The sequence below is a fragment of the Heptranchias perlo genome, chromosome 5 (assembly GCF_035084215.1).
Source record: "Heptranchias perlo isolate sHepPer1 chromosome 5, sHepPer1.hap1, whole genome shotgun sequence".
Classification (NCBI taxonomy): domain Eukaryota; kingdom Metazoa; phylum Chordata; class Chondrichthyes; order Hexanchiformes; family Hexanchidae; genus Heptranchias; species Heptranchias perlo.
Genome location: NC_090329.1, coordinates 99915214 through 99932619, shown reverse-complemented (window position 1 = coordinate 99932619; position 17406 = coordinate 99915214). Strand labels below are relative to the sequence as shown.

Below are 17406 nucleotides of genomic sequence, written 5' to 3'. Positions count from 1 at the left end.
CATAATTTCTCCTGTCTCAGCCTCTAAGGGACCCACATTTACTTTCACTAACCTCTTCCTTTTTACATACTTGTAGAAGCTCTTACAATCTGTTTATATATTTCTTGCGAGTTTACTCTAATATTCAATTTTCTTGGGATGATTCATTCTCCTTTTTCTCTTCCTTGTTAGGGATTGCACTCAGCAATTTCTTTTATTTTGAACTATTCAGTGTATATTGCATAAAATGACAAATATATGGGAGGAGACCAAATTATTTGTTTCTCCAGCAACATCAACTTGCATTAATATAGCACCTCTAACATAGTAAAACGTCTCAAGGAGTTTCACAGAAGCATTATCACACAAAATTTGACACCGAGCCACATAAGGAGATATTAGGACAGGTGACCAAAAGCTCGGTTAAAGAGGTAGGTTTTAAATAGTGTCTTAAAGGAGGAGAGAGGGGTAGAGAGGTGGAAATGTTTAGAGAGGGAATTCCAGAGCTTAGGGCCTAGGCAGCTGAACGCACGGCCGCCAATGGTAGAGCGATTAAAATCGGGGATGCGCAAGAGGGCAGAATTGGAGGAGCGCAGAGATCTCGGAGGGTTGGAGAGCTGAAGGAGGTTACAGAGATAGGGAGTGGTGAGGCTATGGAGGGATTTGAAAAAGATTATGAGAATTTTTAAATTGAGGCGTTGCCAGACTGGAAGCCAATGTCGGTCAACGAGCACATGAGCGATGGGTGAACGAGACTTGGTGCAAGTTAGGATATGGGCAGCAGAGTTTTGGATGAGCTCAAGTTTACGGAGAAAGGAAGATGGGAGTTCAGCCAGGAGAGCATTGGAATAGTCAAATGTAGAGCTAACAAAGGCAAGGATGAGGGTTTCAGCAGCAGATGAGCTGAGGCAGGGGTGGAGACGGGTGATGTTACGGAGGTGGAAGTAGGCGGTCTTGGTGATGGAGCGTATATGTGGTTGGAAACTCATCTCAGGGTCAAATAGGACTCCAAGGTTGTGAATGGTCTGGTTCAGCCTCAGACAGTGGCCAGCAGGGGGGTGGAGTCAGTGGCTAGGGAACGGAGTTTGTGACAGGGACCAAAGACGATGGCTTTGGTCTTCCCAATATTTAGTTGGAGGAAATATTTGCTCATCTTGAAGAAGTAGTGTGACAAATGACAGTGGAGGGGTCGAGAGAGGTGGTGGTGAAGTAGAGCTGGGTGTTGTCAGCGTACATGTGGAATCTGATGTCGTGTTTTCAGATGATGTCACCGAGTGGCAGCATGTAGATGGGAAATAGGAGGGGCCAAGGATAGATCCTTGGGGGACTCCAGAGGTAACGGCGCGGGAGCGGGAAGAGAAGCCATTGCAGGTGATTCTCTGGCTATGACTGGATAGATAAGAACGGAACCAGGCGAGGGCAGTCCCACCCAGCTGGATGATGGAAGCGAGGCATTGGAGGAGCATGGTGTGGTCAACTGTGTAAAAGGCTACAGACAGGTCGAGAAGGGATGAGAAAGGATAGTTTACCACAGTCACAGTCACATAGGATTTCACTTGTGACTTTGATAAGGGCCGTTTCAGTACTGTGGCAGGGGCGGAAACCTGATTGGTGGGGTTCAAACATGGAGTTGCAGGATAAATGGGGACGAATTTGGGAGGCGACAATATGTTCAAAGACTTTGGAGAGGAAAGGGAGGTTGGAGGTGGGGCAGTAGTTTGCAAGGACAGAAGGGTTAAGGGTGGGTTTTTTGAGGACGGAGATAAGGATGGCAGATTTGAAGGGGAGGGGGACAGTACCTGAGGAGAGGGAACTGTAAACAATATCAGCTAACCTGGAGGCCAGGAAGAGTAGTTGGCTGGTCAGCAGTTTGCTGGGAAAAGGGTCCCGGGAGCAGCAGGTAACATTCAGATGATGACCAACAATATGGCCTTGCAGTTCCATGTTGAAATTCTTAAAATTGTCAGTTATGAGTCTGTCTGTTGTACAATTTGAGTTTGCTTGGTTATTTGACATAGATATGCTACTTGTGAATAAAGAATTATATTACAGGTTTCCCAGGCCCTTCCCCACAACCCCCCCACCACCAACCCCCAAACTTTGATGGTTTTAATGAAACTAATTAAATAAAGTTTAACTTCTCACAAATTCTTTATTAGTTAGTGGCTTGTTTTGAAAGCCCTTGATCTCAGCAGTCAAGCCCCCAGCAGGATTCAGAGATGTAACAGAGTGCCATTTGCCAGATTGCTGAAAATATCTGACTTTTTTTTTATTTAAATTTTTAAAAAATATAGATAGAGAAAAAAATAACAAATAATCTGGAGAACTGGCTCAGTTCCACCTGAATGTTTGCCACAGACACTGTCTGGGAACTGCAAAAAGGCTCCCTCTTCCATAGCCATGACGTTTTGCACGTGCACATGTTTGCACTAATGTGTGATTATCTTGGCAGTGCATTGTTTAGAGCGCCTCACAGACCAAAGGCAAATCTGTCAGTTTTAATGACGCTAAGCTTCAGGATGCCTGGATAACCATCGGCTTCAATTATATGACATTGGATAGTACAGTTAAGTCCATTCCCATTTCTTTCTCAAACTAGTAAGGAATGAAAAATGAAGCATACGGTAAGTGTCATCTTACTGTAGAACAATAATGCCTAAAGTCCAGTTCAGATTATTAATTTTTTTTTGCAATATTGCAAGATTTCAATATTAATTGATTCCACCTGCACATTAGATTTCTGCTCAGCATATTACACTTTAGAAGGTCATATTAGATCACGTTCAGAGGCAAGCATCTGTGCTAACAGTTTTCAGTTTCTACAGAATGAACAGAAAGGGTTGCTACTATCGTTTTCAACAGGTTCGCTGCATTGGGCTGGGTAAACAAACTTCTGTCCATGACAGTAAAAGTGTGCAACTAAAATGTTCAAATGTTTGACCACTGCTTCCCTTTGAGAATGCAGAAATCCCTTTTTGGTCAGATTCCAGTGTTGCATAGGATCTGCATAGACTGCAGTGTGCCATACCCTTTCAACTTTACTCATGGGCTCTAAGAAGTCTCTTAAAGTCAAATATTTAACATTTTGTTCAGCAAGTCTTTAAATACAGATTTTAGCTTGGCCTAGCCCTGATTGTGCCATCGGTCATGTTGCAGTAGACAATACAATTCATCTCCACAACTGTTGTTCATTATCCTTCTTTTATCAAATAATGCCCCCTTTCCACAAGAATGTGTTGCGTGCCTGCTACCTAGAGAGTAGATTCTGCCTCCAGCTCCGTTCTGTGTTTGTGTTAGTGCCTGGCAAGGAATCTTTTTCTCATTCATTTCACCATGGGCCTGAAAAATGCAATCTCATCTGTGGAATCTGATGTAATCTACATTAAATGCCTCATCATCGTTTCAAGTTAAATTTTCTCACCCTTGGTGATTTTTAAAAAAACAATAAAACTTTTATGTGGGAATGTCAGGAAGTATAGAATCTCTGAAGTTTTTGTTTGTCTTCTCTTCTGCAACTAAATATGTACATTTACAGGGATAATTGAGCTCTTAAATTTTCACTGCAAACAAAATGACTTTGAAAACTTTTGATTAGGAAGAAATAACAGTCCTGTAAACATCTGTTAAAAAGACATTTTTTGCAATTGCTTTAAATCAGTTTAATAAAGAAAACATTTCTCGTCTAATTTCTACATCACTTTGCATTTCATGACTTTTGCATACAATGAGCTCTGTCAGTAGATCTGAGAGTCTGCTTCCTTTAGCTCTCCTTGATCAGCCTACAGCTAGTGGCTTTCTCTCAGAGAGGCTGGCAACATTAACGGTATAATTACAGACGCTTCTGTTAACTTATCGTTCTGCCATTAAAAAACACAGTACCAACTATGGCCAGGACCACTGATTTGTGGTTTTTACAGAAAAATGGATGGATTTGCAGAAACCAAACCCCCCAAAACACTGGCAAAACTCCTGGAAAGTCCCATAATCCCATATAACAAAAACAGAATTTGACCTATTTCAGTCATTGTAAAACATCGACTCTAATTATAAATGGGTGTAACTGTGGAATGCCTTCCTCGAACATGGATAAAAACCCCAAACCCCAGATAATAAAAGTGGAGTGTCACTTACTAACCCAAGTTTTTCATTCGGCATTATTTTAAGTGGATTAATGCAGACGCTGATTTAAAAATCGAGACCAGTCATTGTTAAACAATGGCCCTGAATATGGTATAGTTGCTATTTATTTTGATCACAGAAGAAAGTTATTTTTCATATCAATGTACAAAACCTTACTTCTTCATAGGAAGTGACATATCATTATGTTAGCAGAGCCTTTTCTATTGTGACTGTTGACAAACAGCCAGTAATCTTTGAATATGCAAGACACAGCTGACTCAGAATTAGTAAAAGTAATTGGAGATTGGACAAAGGGCAGAGAACATTTGGGGATCAACAAAGCTTCAGTTTTGAGCTGTTAGTGAACTCTCCCATTTAATACAGCAAAAAGGAAAGACTCGATCTAGAGGTGTCATTGCCTTTTTCTGGCTCGGCTCCTGCAGGAGATTAACAAATCGACTGGTGACTTCCAGACACAACTAAATGTGCACTTCATATCAACAAACTTAGATTTCTTAAGTTAGGAAAGAAAATGAAACCGATAAAGCTAAGCGAATCCAAGCAAGACTCAGCTTAACAACCTCGTTCAGTGATATAATATCATGTGAATCATGATATCTGAGAGATGTAGTTGAGCAAAATGAGGGAAGACAACAATTGTGTGTGTGTGTGGAGGGGATGAGGAAGGAGAGTTTGAGAGAGTTATCAACATCTCATCAGTCGGTCACTTAAACATCATCAGGTGAGTAGCTGGCACAAAGGATTCTACATCTAGGACCCAAGAGTATGATTATTAAAGTGTCTCTATTAGGAAACTGGAGCATACATTACAACATGTGGAGGGAATTGAGCTATCAATAATTGGGCAAAAAAAGGGGTGAAATCAGTTCTGTGGATAACTTTTAGTAAAAAGTTGGTGTGACTACAAAACAGGGATTCACATTTATATCAATGTTTTTGCTAACATTACCAACAGCAGGGATTTGACCCCAAAATTGCTCTTCATTGAAAAGCAAAGTTTCTTTGGTTGAGTTCTATTAGACAGCAACTTTATAAGAGAGGGAATTACAATGTGGTCACCGGGTTACTTTAAACACTAGTGGTGGATGATGGAGAAGATGGTCATCAGGACATATACTCAACTTCAGCTATCTTGAGATGCGCTGGTTAGTGGATGAGATTTTTGGATCCAGAACATTTTAGTTAGTGGTAGACGTGAGAGTAATGAAGGGGAGGCACAGTTCTGTGGCAGACTTTGTTGGCTATTAGTCTGAATCCAAAAATTATACTCCTTCAAACCAAGAGTAGGTTTGTATATTGATACTTTTCACCCTACCCATTCATTTCATAGGAGGAATGATTCTCTCAGCACAACACCTACAATGAATTTGTTCATAAGAGGTACTTTTCTTTTCAAATCTGTTTAATGGCTGCTGGGTCAATGCTGTCAGAAGGCACAATGTTGGATTTTCAAATAATGCATAAAGCAGGTCTTCCATTGGAATACACGTCATCTCTGGGTTTGATTCCCTGGATAGGTTCATAATATTGCAAGCAAAATGTCAGTCAAAATGAATTCAGTGAAAAACAACTGTGACGATTAATATATATTTAATTACTGAGATTAGTAGTTATAATTATCCACATTCATATTACAATAAACTATTGAATACATTACAACAAACTTATAAATCCCCAAAGTTACATTTTTTTTACTGTATTTATTTACATTCTTTTGAGACTGGGGGTAGAGTCCAAGAGTGAGTCATTCCAATGTTTTGGAATTCAAAAGTGGTTCTAAGTCATACTGATGCTTAACTGTATAATTAAACTAAACATATAATTTGGGCATGCAAGGTGTTTTAAAAATCCACGTAATGGAAAATATTTTTATCTAATTATCGCAACTAAGGATCTCTAACGTAGTTTGAAAACAAATTGTTGGAAATAAAAGAAAGACCTGCATTTACTTAATGCTTTATCACATCTCTCAGAATATTTGCTTTCGTTAAAGCAATAATCAAATTCTAAATCACAGAATTCCAGGTAAATAATTCACATAAATGTTTATAATTTAATAATTTTCTTAAATGTTTTTGAAATTAATGATTAGCATCTGGAATCAAAACCACTCAAACAATTTTTATATGCATTATCAAAAAGTGGATTTTCCCCTTTAATTTTCTCTCATTATCTGTCCTTTTCTGAAGATGCTGACTCACACTGGGGTAAAGTGCAAGAAGTATCAGTTGCCCTCCAATGCCTCATCCAAATGGTCATTTCTACGTGTGAACATAAACAGTGAGTACTTGAAGGCTAATTGATCATGATGGGGCATCCATCCCAACTGAGCTCCGATCCTGGCCTTACCGAATGCCCATACCCTTTCCAGCAGGAGTCAGTAGACAGTGATCGAGAGAGGAAGCCATGGCTGACTTTTCCTCTCTTTTACCCAGGGATACTAAGGCCAACTGTGGCACCCCTATTGTCATCCCAATTAAGATCAACTAACAGGAATCAAACCTGGGACCTTCCTGATCTGAGCACCTCACAAAGAGTGAGCTGAAAGAAAACTTCATTTACAGAATTATTTAACTGTGCTCTATCCACTATCCAATACTTTACCTTAGGAATTCCATTTTTAAATGTTGTGTATTTTAGTGTACCTAAAGTTCTTGGCTTTGACAACAGAACGTATAGTGATTTTAAAATGTTGTAAAATCTAATGGTTACACAAGGCCACTTGTGCCCGGACTTATTAAACCTACCTCGCTTTGCTCTTAGTGAGGACTTCTTTTTGCAGTTAATGTGCCAACATCAACGTATAATTAAATTAATGATGCCAACATCAACTTATAAACTATAAACTGTCAAAGAGTCCCTAATTAATGAGGATCAGCCATTTCAATGCCCAGAATGGAGAGTACATCTGGAATGTACAGACTTAGTCAGAAAACATTCAATTTGCATCTCTAACATTCTCTGGGGCAATTTATACTCCAAGCGCATGGGAGGAGTCTTGCAAAGGCACTCTTATTTTAAACTAGAACTCCCAAATGCTACCCTGAAATTATGGTTTAAACTTAGAAATTCACCTCAACTGTAGAAGATTTTTAAAAAATGAACTAGTCCCATTTCTAATTCAAGAGATTTTCTTAATAACTTCTTATTCCTCTCATCACTTTCTAAAGCCACATAGATTACTTTGACCTTTTTATTCCTGAGAATTATGGATGAATGTAACTGAGGACTTGCAGTTCCTCTACAATGCCTGTCCTCCTTAGTAACTTGAATGATGAGAGCAAAGGAAGTGGGATTTAAGCAGGAACTGAGCCTGTAGTGACATCAATTTTCCCAGTATCCTCAGCAAGAAAAATTGATGTCCTAGCAACTCGTGCTCCGAATAAAGGAGCATAGATTACTCTGGTTAGAGGAATAAGAAACAGCTGAGAAAACAGTCACACATAAAATGAAAGAAGTGAACAATGTTATGAAAGGACTACACCACTGGCTTTTAGCTCCCCATTAAAATTTAATAAAATACATTGTACTTTATGACAAGGCTTCAAGATGAAAAGGGCACATTGTGTAGGTTTGAGAATTACAGTCTATATTAGGCTTATGTTCTCCCACAGGAATGACAAGGAGAAGGTGTGATTACGGGAACAGTTTGCCCACTGATGTAGCATCAGCCCAATAGAAGTCAACAATGTTGACAGAAATGAGTCTGCAGTGATTATTTTAATATTACAGTACTACTTTGTGTTTCAAATATGCATTCTTCCTCCAAAAGGATTTATAGGAATATGTAACTCACTTTTAAAATTCTCTGAAGAATCTTTTTGGAACACTGCAGTGTTCTCATTCTCAGTGATATGTTTGCAACCTAACCTAGATGCTTTTGGTAAACAGAAATTACTAGGTAGTAAACCCAGAATTTCTTTCAAAGATAGCAGAGCACCTTTAAATCAGTGCATAGAAGCTTTACACCTTTGTCTTGTACAGCAGATTTTCCTTTTTGTTTCAATAAAAGGGCAGGTCATGCCACAAAATGAAGCAGCGTTTTTTTTAAAAAATGGATCGCTTTTCAAATTCAGTAAGTTTTTTAAAAAAAATTGTTTTAATTATTTTGAATAAGGCCTATATTTTCTATATGAATCAGCTGTTTAAGCACATCAACAGTTTGTTTCTCCAACTGAAGTAACAAGCAGAAGGCAGCAATATATAAAGTAAGCTTAATAGATTATTTTAGTGTACAGCAGTTTGAGGACAGAGTGCAGTCACAGCTTAAAACCAAATGCAGCAAGATTCTTCAGTAATCTCAGTGAGGCAAGTAGTTCAAGAAAACAGGGGATTCTGGTACAGTACTTACATAGAATTCACAGCATAAAAAGAGGCCGTTCGGCCCAACAGGTCTATGCTGATGTTTATGCTCCACACAAGCCTCCTCCCACCCTACTTCATCTAACCCTATCTGCATATCCTTCTATTCCTTTCTCCCTCATATACTTATCTAGCATTCCCTTAAAGGTATCTATGCTAGTTGCCTCAAATGATATTCTGTGTCCTCTTTCTGTGCCGCAAGAGGAAGCAAAGGGATGCTGGAGAAGTGGGACCATCAACAAAGCAATTGAAAGGGCTCTATTAAAACTATTTGACCTGTAGCTTCTCCATTCTTAAATTCTTCTTTGGGGAAGTTCCTGGACTCTACACAATAGCTCCCAAAGTAGCAGATATGAAATCAGCAGCTCGCTTTGTATGAATGCTGGTGTAAGCCCACAAACCATCCCTCCACGATGTAGCATGTTGACATATTGAAGGGTGGCACTCACAAAAGACACAAATTCTATGCTTTCAACACTTTGCAGGTTGAGAATGTAATAATTTAGAAGAACTTAGAAGAACTGGGCTGTGGCAGGTGGAGTTGTGACTCCTTCCACCTCATATTTTTTGCTGCCACTCCAATCCATTTGATGGTCCTGCCCAAAGTCATCATCAAACTTCACACTTTCCTAAGACAGAACTTAAGGTGAAGTGTCAGGTGGTGTTTAGGAAAATCCCATTCTCTAACTGAAAGCTTGAGCATGCCTGAAGATGCTGAAGGTATATTTTCACCAACTTCCAAGGGCACGTGAAGGACCTACGTCACCACTATTTAACCCCTAATCCACATCATTTTCTGACATCCTCCAAGCCAGTCTCCTCTGCCTCAACTCTCCACAAACTACAACGGATTCAAAATACCACAGCTCAAGCCTTCGTCCATAAACGCCCCTACTGCCTTTGACCCCTTCCTTTCCAAGCTCTACCGGCTCCCCATACCCCAGAAATCTAACAAGATCTTCATTCTTGTATTCAAATCCCTGCAATGTCTCACCCCACCTCGGCAATCTGTTCCACTCATACACCCTCTGTTCCACAGAAACCAGTTTATTCCTTATTCCCCATTCCCTCCGCTTTACCATCAATGGCTTCTCTTTCACCCATTACACCCCTCCCTTCTGGAACTCTCCCCAAATTCCTCTACTTTTCCACCACCTGCTTCACTTTCAAAAACCTCCTAAAAAGCCTTCTTGTTGGCAGGGCCTTCCCTAACTTTTTTTCCTATTTTGACTTTCTTGCTCCTGCTTATCAATCATCCTGTCAGGTGCTTTCAGGTGCCTCTCTGTATGCAACAAACACAGAAATGCAAGTTATGTTGCATAAAAAGAGTACATTTATATATTGTATTAAATATGACTCCTCTAAATCAAGACAATGGTACAAAGAAAAATTAATGATCATTTAAGCACGGACAGCGTTTCCGGAGAAATATTTACTTAATTTTAGCTTAGTCAACAAAATAAGCAGCTGTGTATATAGGAAAACTTCAAAAGCAAAGTCAAGTTATTTCAAAGGATTAAAGTTTCTTAAAAGTTAGCATAAACTTAAAACCAGATGGAGGTAACTTAAAGCAGCATCAGTTTTAGTCCAAACTGTGAAGGCATTCAATGAGTGAAGTCCATCACCCATACAGCCTATCCCATAATCATGCAGAATATTCCAATACAATGTAGCATCAGATGTTGAACTGCTACAACTGACGTTCTCAATATTCCCATTAACCTCTCAGAAATATGCATGTGTGAAGCATCCACTTACGCTCCACTGGGGTCATGGCTCATGAGTTGTTTCGATTATCTTCAACAGTCAAAAGCAAAAAATACTACAGATGCTGGAAACCTGAAATAAACAGAAAATCTCAGCAAGTCAGGCAGCATCTGTGGAGAAAGAAACAGAGTTAACATTCCAGCTCTGACGAAAGATCTTCGACCTGAAACGTTAACTCTGTTTCTTTCTCCACAGATGCTGCCTCACTTGCCGAGCTTCTCCAGCATTTGCTGATCTTCACCAGTGATCGAGAGAAATGGGTTCAGCTACACTTGCAAAGTAAATGCTTGAACACACGCTTTTAAAAAAAAATTCAACGACAACACTCAAGCCACTTGAACTGCTTTACAATGCAACAAAATTAAATGTGAAATCAGGAAATCATGCAACTTCACAAAATTTATCAGCCAGTTGCAAAAGGTTTATCAAATCATTTGTGTCATAAAATCTCATGCTGGGTGCACCTTTTAAGCGTGCTTCTTTTTTGTATACGATGTAAAAAAAACCTAAGAACTCGTGTTGGCTACACTTAAAACAAAAATAAGCTAAAATACTATAACTGGCCACCCGTCCTTACAAATGACAAACTGCCCTTGAAAACTTTTGAAATATGTCATGCAAGGATAAGTTTTCTGAAAGTATCCAACTAGGATAATCAGATTCAATAAACCTACATTTTTAAAAGGTTGTAGTGCAAATGGTTTAAAATTTAGGTTCTACCATGTTTCAAGGTGAGAATGACATCCACTATTTCCACCCCCCCCCCCCCCGAGAAAAAAAAGCTGGTTGCCATAACTATCTTCCTTCTTCCCCGTTAAGCAATTAATTATGGTCAGTAACCAAAATTACTACCACAAGCATATTTAACCGCATCAGTTTCCCCACCCCTCCAGGGGAAGTGGGGGAAGAAAGAGAGAAGACAACGTTAGCCTGCTAAAATCCAGAGTGTTCCATGAGCCAAGTATCTCTGGCAGCAATTCTCAATTATTTGTAACTGCTTGAACCAGCTCCACTTGGCTGGCAGAGCTGGATTTTGCCTATTTGTTGAGTTGCAGTCAGAACCTGCTGAATGCTCAGCTTCTCTGAAAGTGCTGCGTTTAGCTTTTAGCAATGAAAGCAATACTAACCGTTAGCTCTTTTAACACATTAAAGACACCAGACACTGATCAATAGAAAAAAATAACTTCCTTTTATTTACCAAAAAAAAACAAAAAAATCCAAATATTGGATTGTGTAAACAAAATTCACAATCTGTTCCCTTTGTGACTGACACAGATGCTTAAGTCTTCAAAGTCTAGGTTCCATCAGCTCCTCGATTTCCTCTTTGACAGAGCCTCCAGTCACTGAAAGTCCAGCAGACAAATCCAAGTAACAGTTTGCTGCAACAGGAAGCCTCTCAGAAGCCAAATATACGTGTGGCAGTTGAAGAGAAAGTAAAATGCACAGAGCCTCCTTCATATTCCAAGGTTCGCAGCAAGCTAACCAAAATGTTGTGGAGTCTTGAAGGCGTTCAAACTGTTCATTTTGCCCACAAGCCCTTGCGATAAATAGATTTTTTTTTGTGGATTACAGAACATTCCAATGCAACAAAAGCATAAATCACAGAAGACGATTACAGTTTGTTTAGCTTCTTAAATAAAAAACTTAAATTTGCAAGCTGCAGCACTCTTTACCTCAGAATTTCAGCTGGCACACTTCATTATCAAATTGGAGGAAATAACAGTTCTCTCCTCCCACTACTGGGAGAAGCAACTCGGGGAGGAGGGGAGGTGATGGGCAGCACAAGTATGTGCATTTCAAAATAATTCAACCTATCTCTTGTATACTATAGTAGAGGACAGTGTTTAATACAAATTAAAAAAGGGATTTATTCTTTTGAACTATAGCCAATCCAATTCAGGAAGTGAAGACAGGCAGCAGAAAGATTTACCCACTAATGAGATTTTTTTTCTTTTATTTTAAAAAGCACACTTTAACTACTAGTGCTTGGATGGTCACTTACATTAACAAAAATAAAAATCTCCCACACTACACTGGTAGTTAAAGTGCTAAGTCCAGCTGAAATCCTGTTCACCATCACAGAAAAATGTTGATAGTTCAGCCCCTCGTGTTGCTACATGTGTTACTATCGTGTTGCTACATGTGCTATTAACAGGAATTCTTGAGAATGCCCCCACCCCCTACCAAAAAAAAACACATCGAGGCTTCAGTAGTTCCCAGCCTCCAGTATCAATTTCCATGTACTCTGGCAACTTATTTCGATCTTAGCCACAACACTGCAATTTACTCATTCTTTTACACTTTGGTAGTGTGGCAGCGATACGTTTTAGAATCTGTTTAGATCTCCTACAATCTTTGCTCCCCCACATCACCACCCCCACTCCCCATGCTTGAAAAACACAGTTCTCCAAAGTTCTCATTTTGCAGTTTTTATTTTAAAAAAAGGTCTACTTAATGTCTACAGCCTACCATGGAAGTAATGTTGATCCTAATAAAGGATGACTCATTGATGAAGAATGGCCTCTATAGGAACTCCAAATAACTGTGGTAAGAATGAAGATACCACATCACCAGCTGATCCTATTTCCCCAGCCCTTCTCTGTGCTTCTATTCAAAGCCTCACAAGCAGCCGTCAGGAGTATTGCGATTCTGACAGGTACATCTTACTTCTGATTTGCATCTTACTGGTATGGACTGGAGAAAACAAATCCTTCCTTTGCATGATTAATCACTGCAGCATTACACTGAACAAACAGGAAGATACATGCCATCCAATGTAGGACAGAGAAGGTATTTACTCCTCCCAACCCCCCCTTCCCCCCACCCCGCACACTCCCCCTGCAAGTAAACATAGTGTGCTGCATTTAAAAAGATTTGTCAGGCTCTGCAGAATGTATAAGTGATGTGCAACAGTAAACAAATCGAGCTCTTGATAAACCACTCTTCAAGAATATATTGGTACAGTAAAGTTATGCATTTTTACCCCACCTCCACAACAGTAAATTTTCATTTCCAAGTAACAGACCTCACTATTTTCCAGAACTGACTGTATTCAGGAAAGCATTTTTTTTTAAATGGTACAACCTCATCAAACTGGCACTGCTCCTCCACCATTGCAAATTGGCCAAGGTTTCTCCCAGTTCCTGATAAATACAGAGCTCAAAGTGCTAAGTTTCTTTTTAAAAAAACTCCCAACTCAAACTCCTGCAATATTCAGACAGTTTACACTACTGTGTTTTACTGGATCCTGTGGTTACAAACCTTAGTAGGAAATGCACACCACTAAAGAGCAAACTTTGAACACAAAGGCAAAAATTAGGATTTTGAGATATTGAGGATTAGAGTATTAAAACAGGATTAAAAAGAAAAAGAGGTCAGGCACAATCTCCTGCAGGCAGTCAGTCATTTGGAAACAAAATTCATTGATTTACTGTAAATTTAAAACTGCATTTTAAGCACATTTTGAAATTAGAAGGGGGGAGCAATATCTGGAGCACATCATGTTTTGGTCAAAAAGTTAAAATATCTTAACACATCAATGCAATTTAGAGCTGCTGTTGCTGCCTTGGGTCAAACAGCTGACAGAAGACCTTGCCCTCATTACACCAGAGTGTTTTTCAAACATGCATAACCAGAGAATCTTGAATGCATTGTCACTTTCCAATTTAGTCACTGGCTTGTGCTCAAGTAGTTCCCTGACTAGATTAGTCAGATGCCAATCACTTCACTTCATAGGTTCACAGCCATAGTCAGGGTTTCCTTTTTTTTTTGATGGTCAAACACAAGTTTGTTCCCAACAACTGTCAAATTAAATAAGCATATGATCCTGACATAGCAACAGCATACCAGATCAACCTTATCCAAAATGTATTACTCTCAACGAAGCATAGGGACAGCTGACCATGTCACACGCAAGCCTGTTTATGAGCAACTCTGGTCTGTCCCAACCTCTCGCTTCTAACAGGATTCCACTGGATTACTTTGCTAAATTATCTACTTCACAATTAATTTGGTGTTGTAAGCAAATTACAAAATTTCACAGTTCTCTCATTTATTCCCAGACACCCATCTGTGCTTCTTTAGTTCACCAACTCAAATGCACCTGCAGCACACAGTATATCATACCTATTCTCTGAGCGAGGGGGAAAAAAAAGCGCCAAGGAACCTCTTATTACAAACTGGAAAATATAAAGTACTTTGTTTAAACTCTTGCCTAAGTGCTACACCATCCAAGACAATACATACTTTTAAACTATCACATAAACAGCAACTTTTTTTTTAATACAAGTATTTTCCAAGAAAATAGGGAATTTAGTTATTCGTGCAAGACCACGTTTTTTTTTGTCCCTGATAAAGAAAAATGTGGATTAAGCCACAAGATTTGAATACAGTATCTCCATTCCCATTTTTATAGGCAATAGGCACTTTTGATTCATGTTCATGTAGACAAATATAAATTAGCCACATCTCTTCTTGTCCTTGGGTTTTTTTGATATATATAAAACGAAAAAAAAAATCTTTGGTCCTTGAACATTATATTAGCCACAGCGTTCTGCACACTTCCACGTTTAAAAAAAGTGAAGTGCATGGTATCTCTAAACGGGAGCCATGGATAGTATAATAGCGACTTCTGTCGTCATCGGTTAACAATCTTGCATTCGTCTGGAGCAAACCATTAGATTCAGAAAGCACTCTAAAAAGCAAGCAACTGCGCTGAAGCAGTTTCACTTGGTATATCATCCCATACATGGCGTTCGCAAGCCCCAAATGCAACCGTTCCCCCACCCCGTTTACAGAAGGCAATACACAACTGATCACTGCATTTAGCTTCTTTGCTACATGACTCTTATTGTCAGACAGATCGGAAAACAGGCGAGAAGGGAAAATCGGAGCGTTTCCCCACCTAAAAATCTCCATCTATATATAAAAAAAAGGCTAGTCAGTCCTCACCATAAGAGGCTACGAGTGCTGAATTCTCATGTCGTTTTAGGCTTAACCCCAGAATGATTTGGGGGGGGGGGGGGGGGCGGGGGGGAAGCCAAAGCCAAAAAAAGCTTCTTTTTAAAAAAAAGATGCCGTGTCCACCACTTGGCCGGGAGGCGGGTTGGATCCGATTTTTTTTTTAAATCATTCGATCTGGCTCAAATAAAAACACGCGAGCTCTTTCTTTTTAGTAAAACAAGCTCAAACTTGAGCAGATCAACATTGCACTGAACAAACCTTGTCCGGGTCAACCTCCCCCCGTTATAATTTTGTGTATGTGTTTTTTCCCCCCCATTTAATGACCAGTCTAGATCACAAGTTTTTTCTTTTCCCCTTTCTCTCTTTCTCTCGTTCTCACCCTCTGCTCTTTCCCCCCTCCCCCCTATCCTCCTCCCCCCTCCTTCTCTCGTTCTCACCCCTCTGCTCCTTTCAATTGCAGGGTAGCCAGGTGGAGTAGGTGTGCTGCTGACAGGTAAACACGGGCTGCACATGGGCGATGTAATAGTTGTTGAAATTGGCGTCGGTCACGTAAGGAGCCGGCTGATAGTAACAGGTCACATTGGCCACATTGGGGATGATATTCTGCTCGGCCAAGACCCGGAGGGCCAGCATGGTGATGAGGTTCAAAGTCTGTCTCCTCTCGTGTCCCATCAGGCAGACGGTGCTCTCGTTGACCACCCTCTGCAGGGTCATCAGGTAGTCGTACTTACGGTCCTCCAACCCCATGAAGTGGTTCTGCAGGTAGGACTCCAGCTTCCTCTGCTGCTCGCCGATGTCGGAGAAGTCAATGAAGAACCTGGAGCACATATACCTCTGCTGGGCTTTCATCTCGCTCTCGGAGGCCGCCTTGAAACCTCGGACCAGCAGGTTGCAGTACTTGAGCAGCCCCCCGCCCCGGATCTCCTCGGGGTTCCTGGTGGCTATCACCTTGTGCTGCAGATGTCCCAAGGCTTCCTCGAAGTCCCCGTAGACGCTCTCGCCCAGGATGGTCGGGTGGAAGTGCTCGGACATCGGGTTCTCGGAGCACTCGTAAAAAAGCAAAAGGGAGTCCAGGTTGATCTGGAAAGCGTCCACGCTGAACTCGAACTGCCTCCTCAGCGAGTCCACGAATTTCAGCTCTACGTTCTTGCCGCTGTTATTCGACAAGGAGATCAGGCTCCAGCGGTCGGAGTCATTGCAAACTTTGACCATCTTCTGCACGTAGGCTTCCTTCAGGGTCAGTGGGGTGATCTTCTCCTTGTTGACCCCCTCGGGTAAAAAATCCAACAGGCAGTCCAGCACCACGTTCTTGACGGTCTGAAATTCCTTGTCCCCGCTTAGGTCAGCCCGGAAGATGAGGTCCAGGTCCTTGTAGCCCAGACCGCTGTGCTGGTGCAAGACGTGGCTAGCCGCCGAGCCGTTCAGCCTCACGTCCCGCACACGGATGCGCTTCTCCTCCAAGCGGCTCCGCACCACCTGCACGATCTGCCGAGGCTTCACCTCTAGGGTCGGGAAGTTTCCTCGGCCGTGGATCGGGATCGTCTCCGTTAGGATCCTGTCCAACCGCTGCACTTGCTCCCAGTTCAACACGTTAAAACTGCTGCATTTATTGCTGGCATTTTCATCAGCCATTGTAATTTACAAGCTCACTTCTAAAAAAAAAAAATTTTTTTGCAGACGTGATCAGTTTTTTTTTTGCTCTCTTCCCCTTTTTTTTCCCCCTCTCTGTGCTTTTTATTCCCTCGGTTGTGCACAGTCTGCAAAGCTTTAGCTATCTGCGTATTAACTCTCCCATTAGTTTTTATATGGCTTCTTTGTGCAGTTCCGGTTGTGAGTCACGGACATGGCACGCCTCTTGTATTTGCATAAATTGCAGGGTTCCACTCCTGATGGAAAAACACACACATTAAATAACAATGCATATTTAAAAAAAAAAAAAATTCGTTCCTTTCAGTTTGCATTCAGACCCGGATTTCAAATTAAAGCTGGGTGCAAGTCAGGGAAAGAAAGGAGAGAGAGAGAGAAAAAAAATACCCCGAAGAAATGTGACAATGTCAAACTCCCAGCAACTCGACAGCTGGCAAACCAAGGGTTGATTGATTGATGCCCCTTCCGACCAATGATAAGCCAGTCTCGCATTCCAGTGACGTCAGACGGCCAATCAGCGCCGCGCATGGGCGGGACGGCGAGCTCCTG

At 40.8% G+C, this 17406-nt stretch overlaps 1 protein-coding gene across 1 annotated transcript; it reads right to left on the bottom strand.

Annotated features, from left to right (window-relative positions):
- Positions 1-11416: 11416 nt before the first annotated feature.
- On the bottom strand, positions 11417-17051 carry tent5aa (terminal nucleotidyltransferase 5Aa). Its single transcript, XM_067984921.1, has one exon. The coding sequence runs from the start codon at positions 16840-16842 to the stop codon at positions 15661-15663; it is 1182 nt and encodes a 393-aa protein (XP_067841022.1). The 5' UTR covers positions 16843-17051; the 3' UTR covers positions 11417-15660.
- Between the last annotated feature and the right edge of the window lie 355 nt (positions 17052-17406).

Bases quoted from the DNA above. Each gene is read 5' to 3' on its own strand.
- tent5aa (XM_067984921.1), bottom strand. From the start codon at position 16,842: ATGGCTGATGAAAATGCCAGCAATAAATGCAGCAGTTTTAACGTGTTG.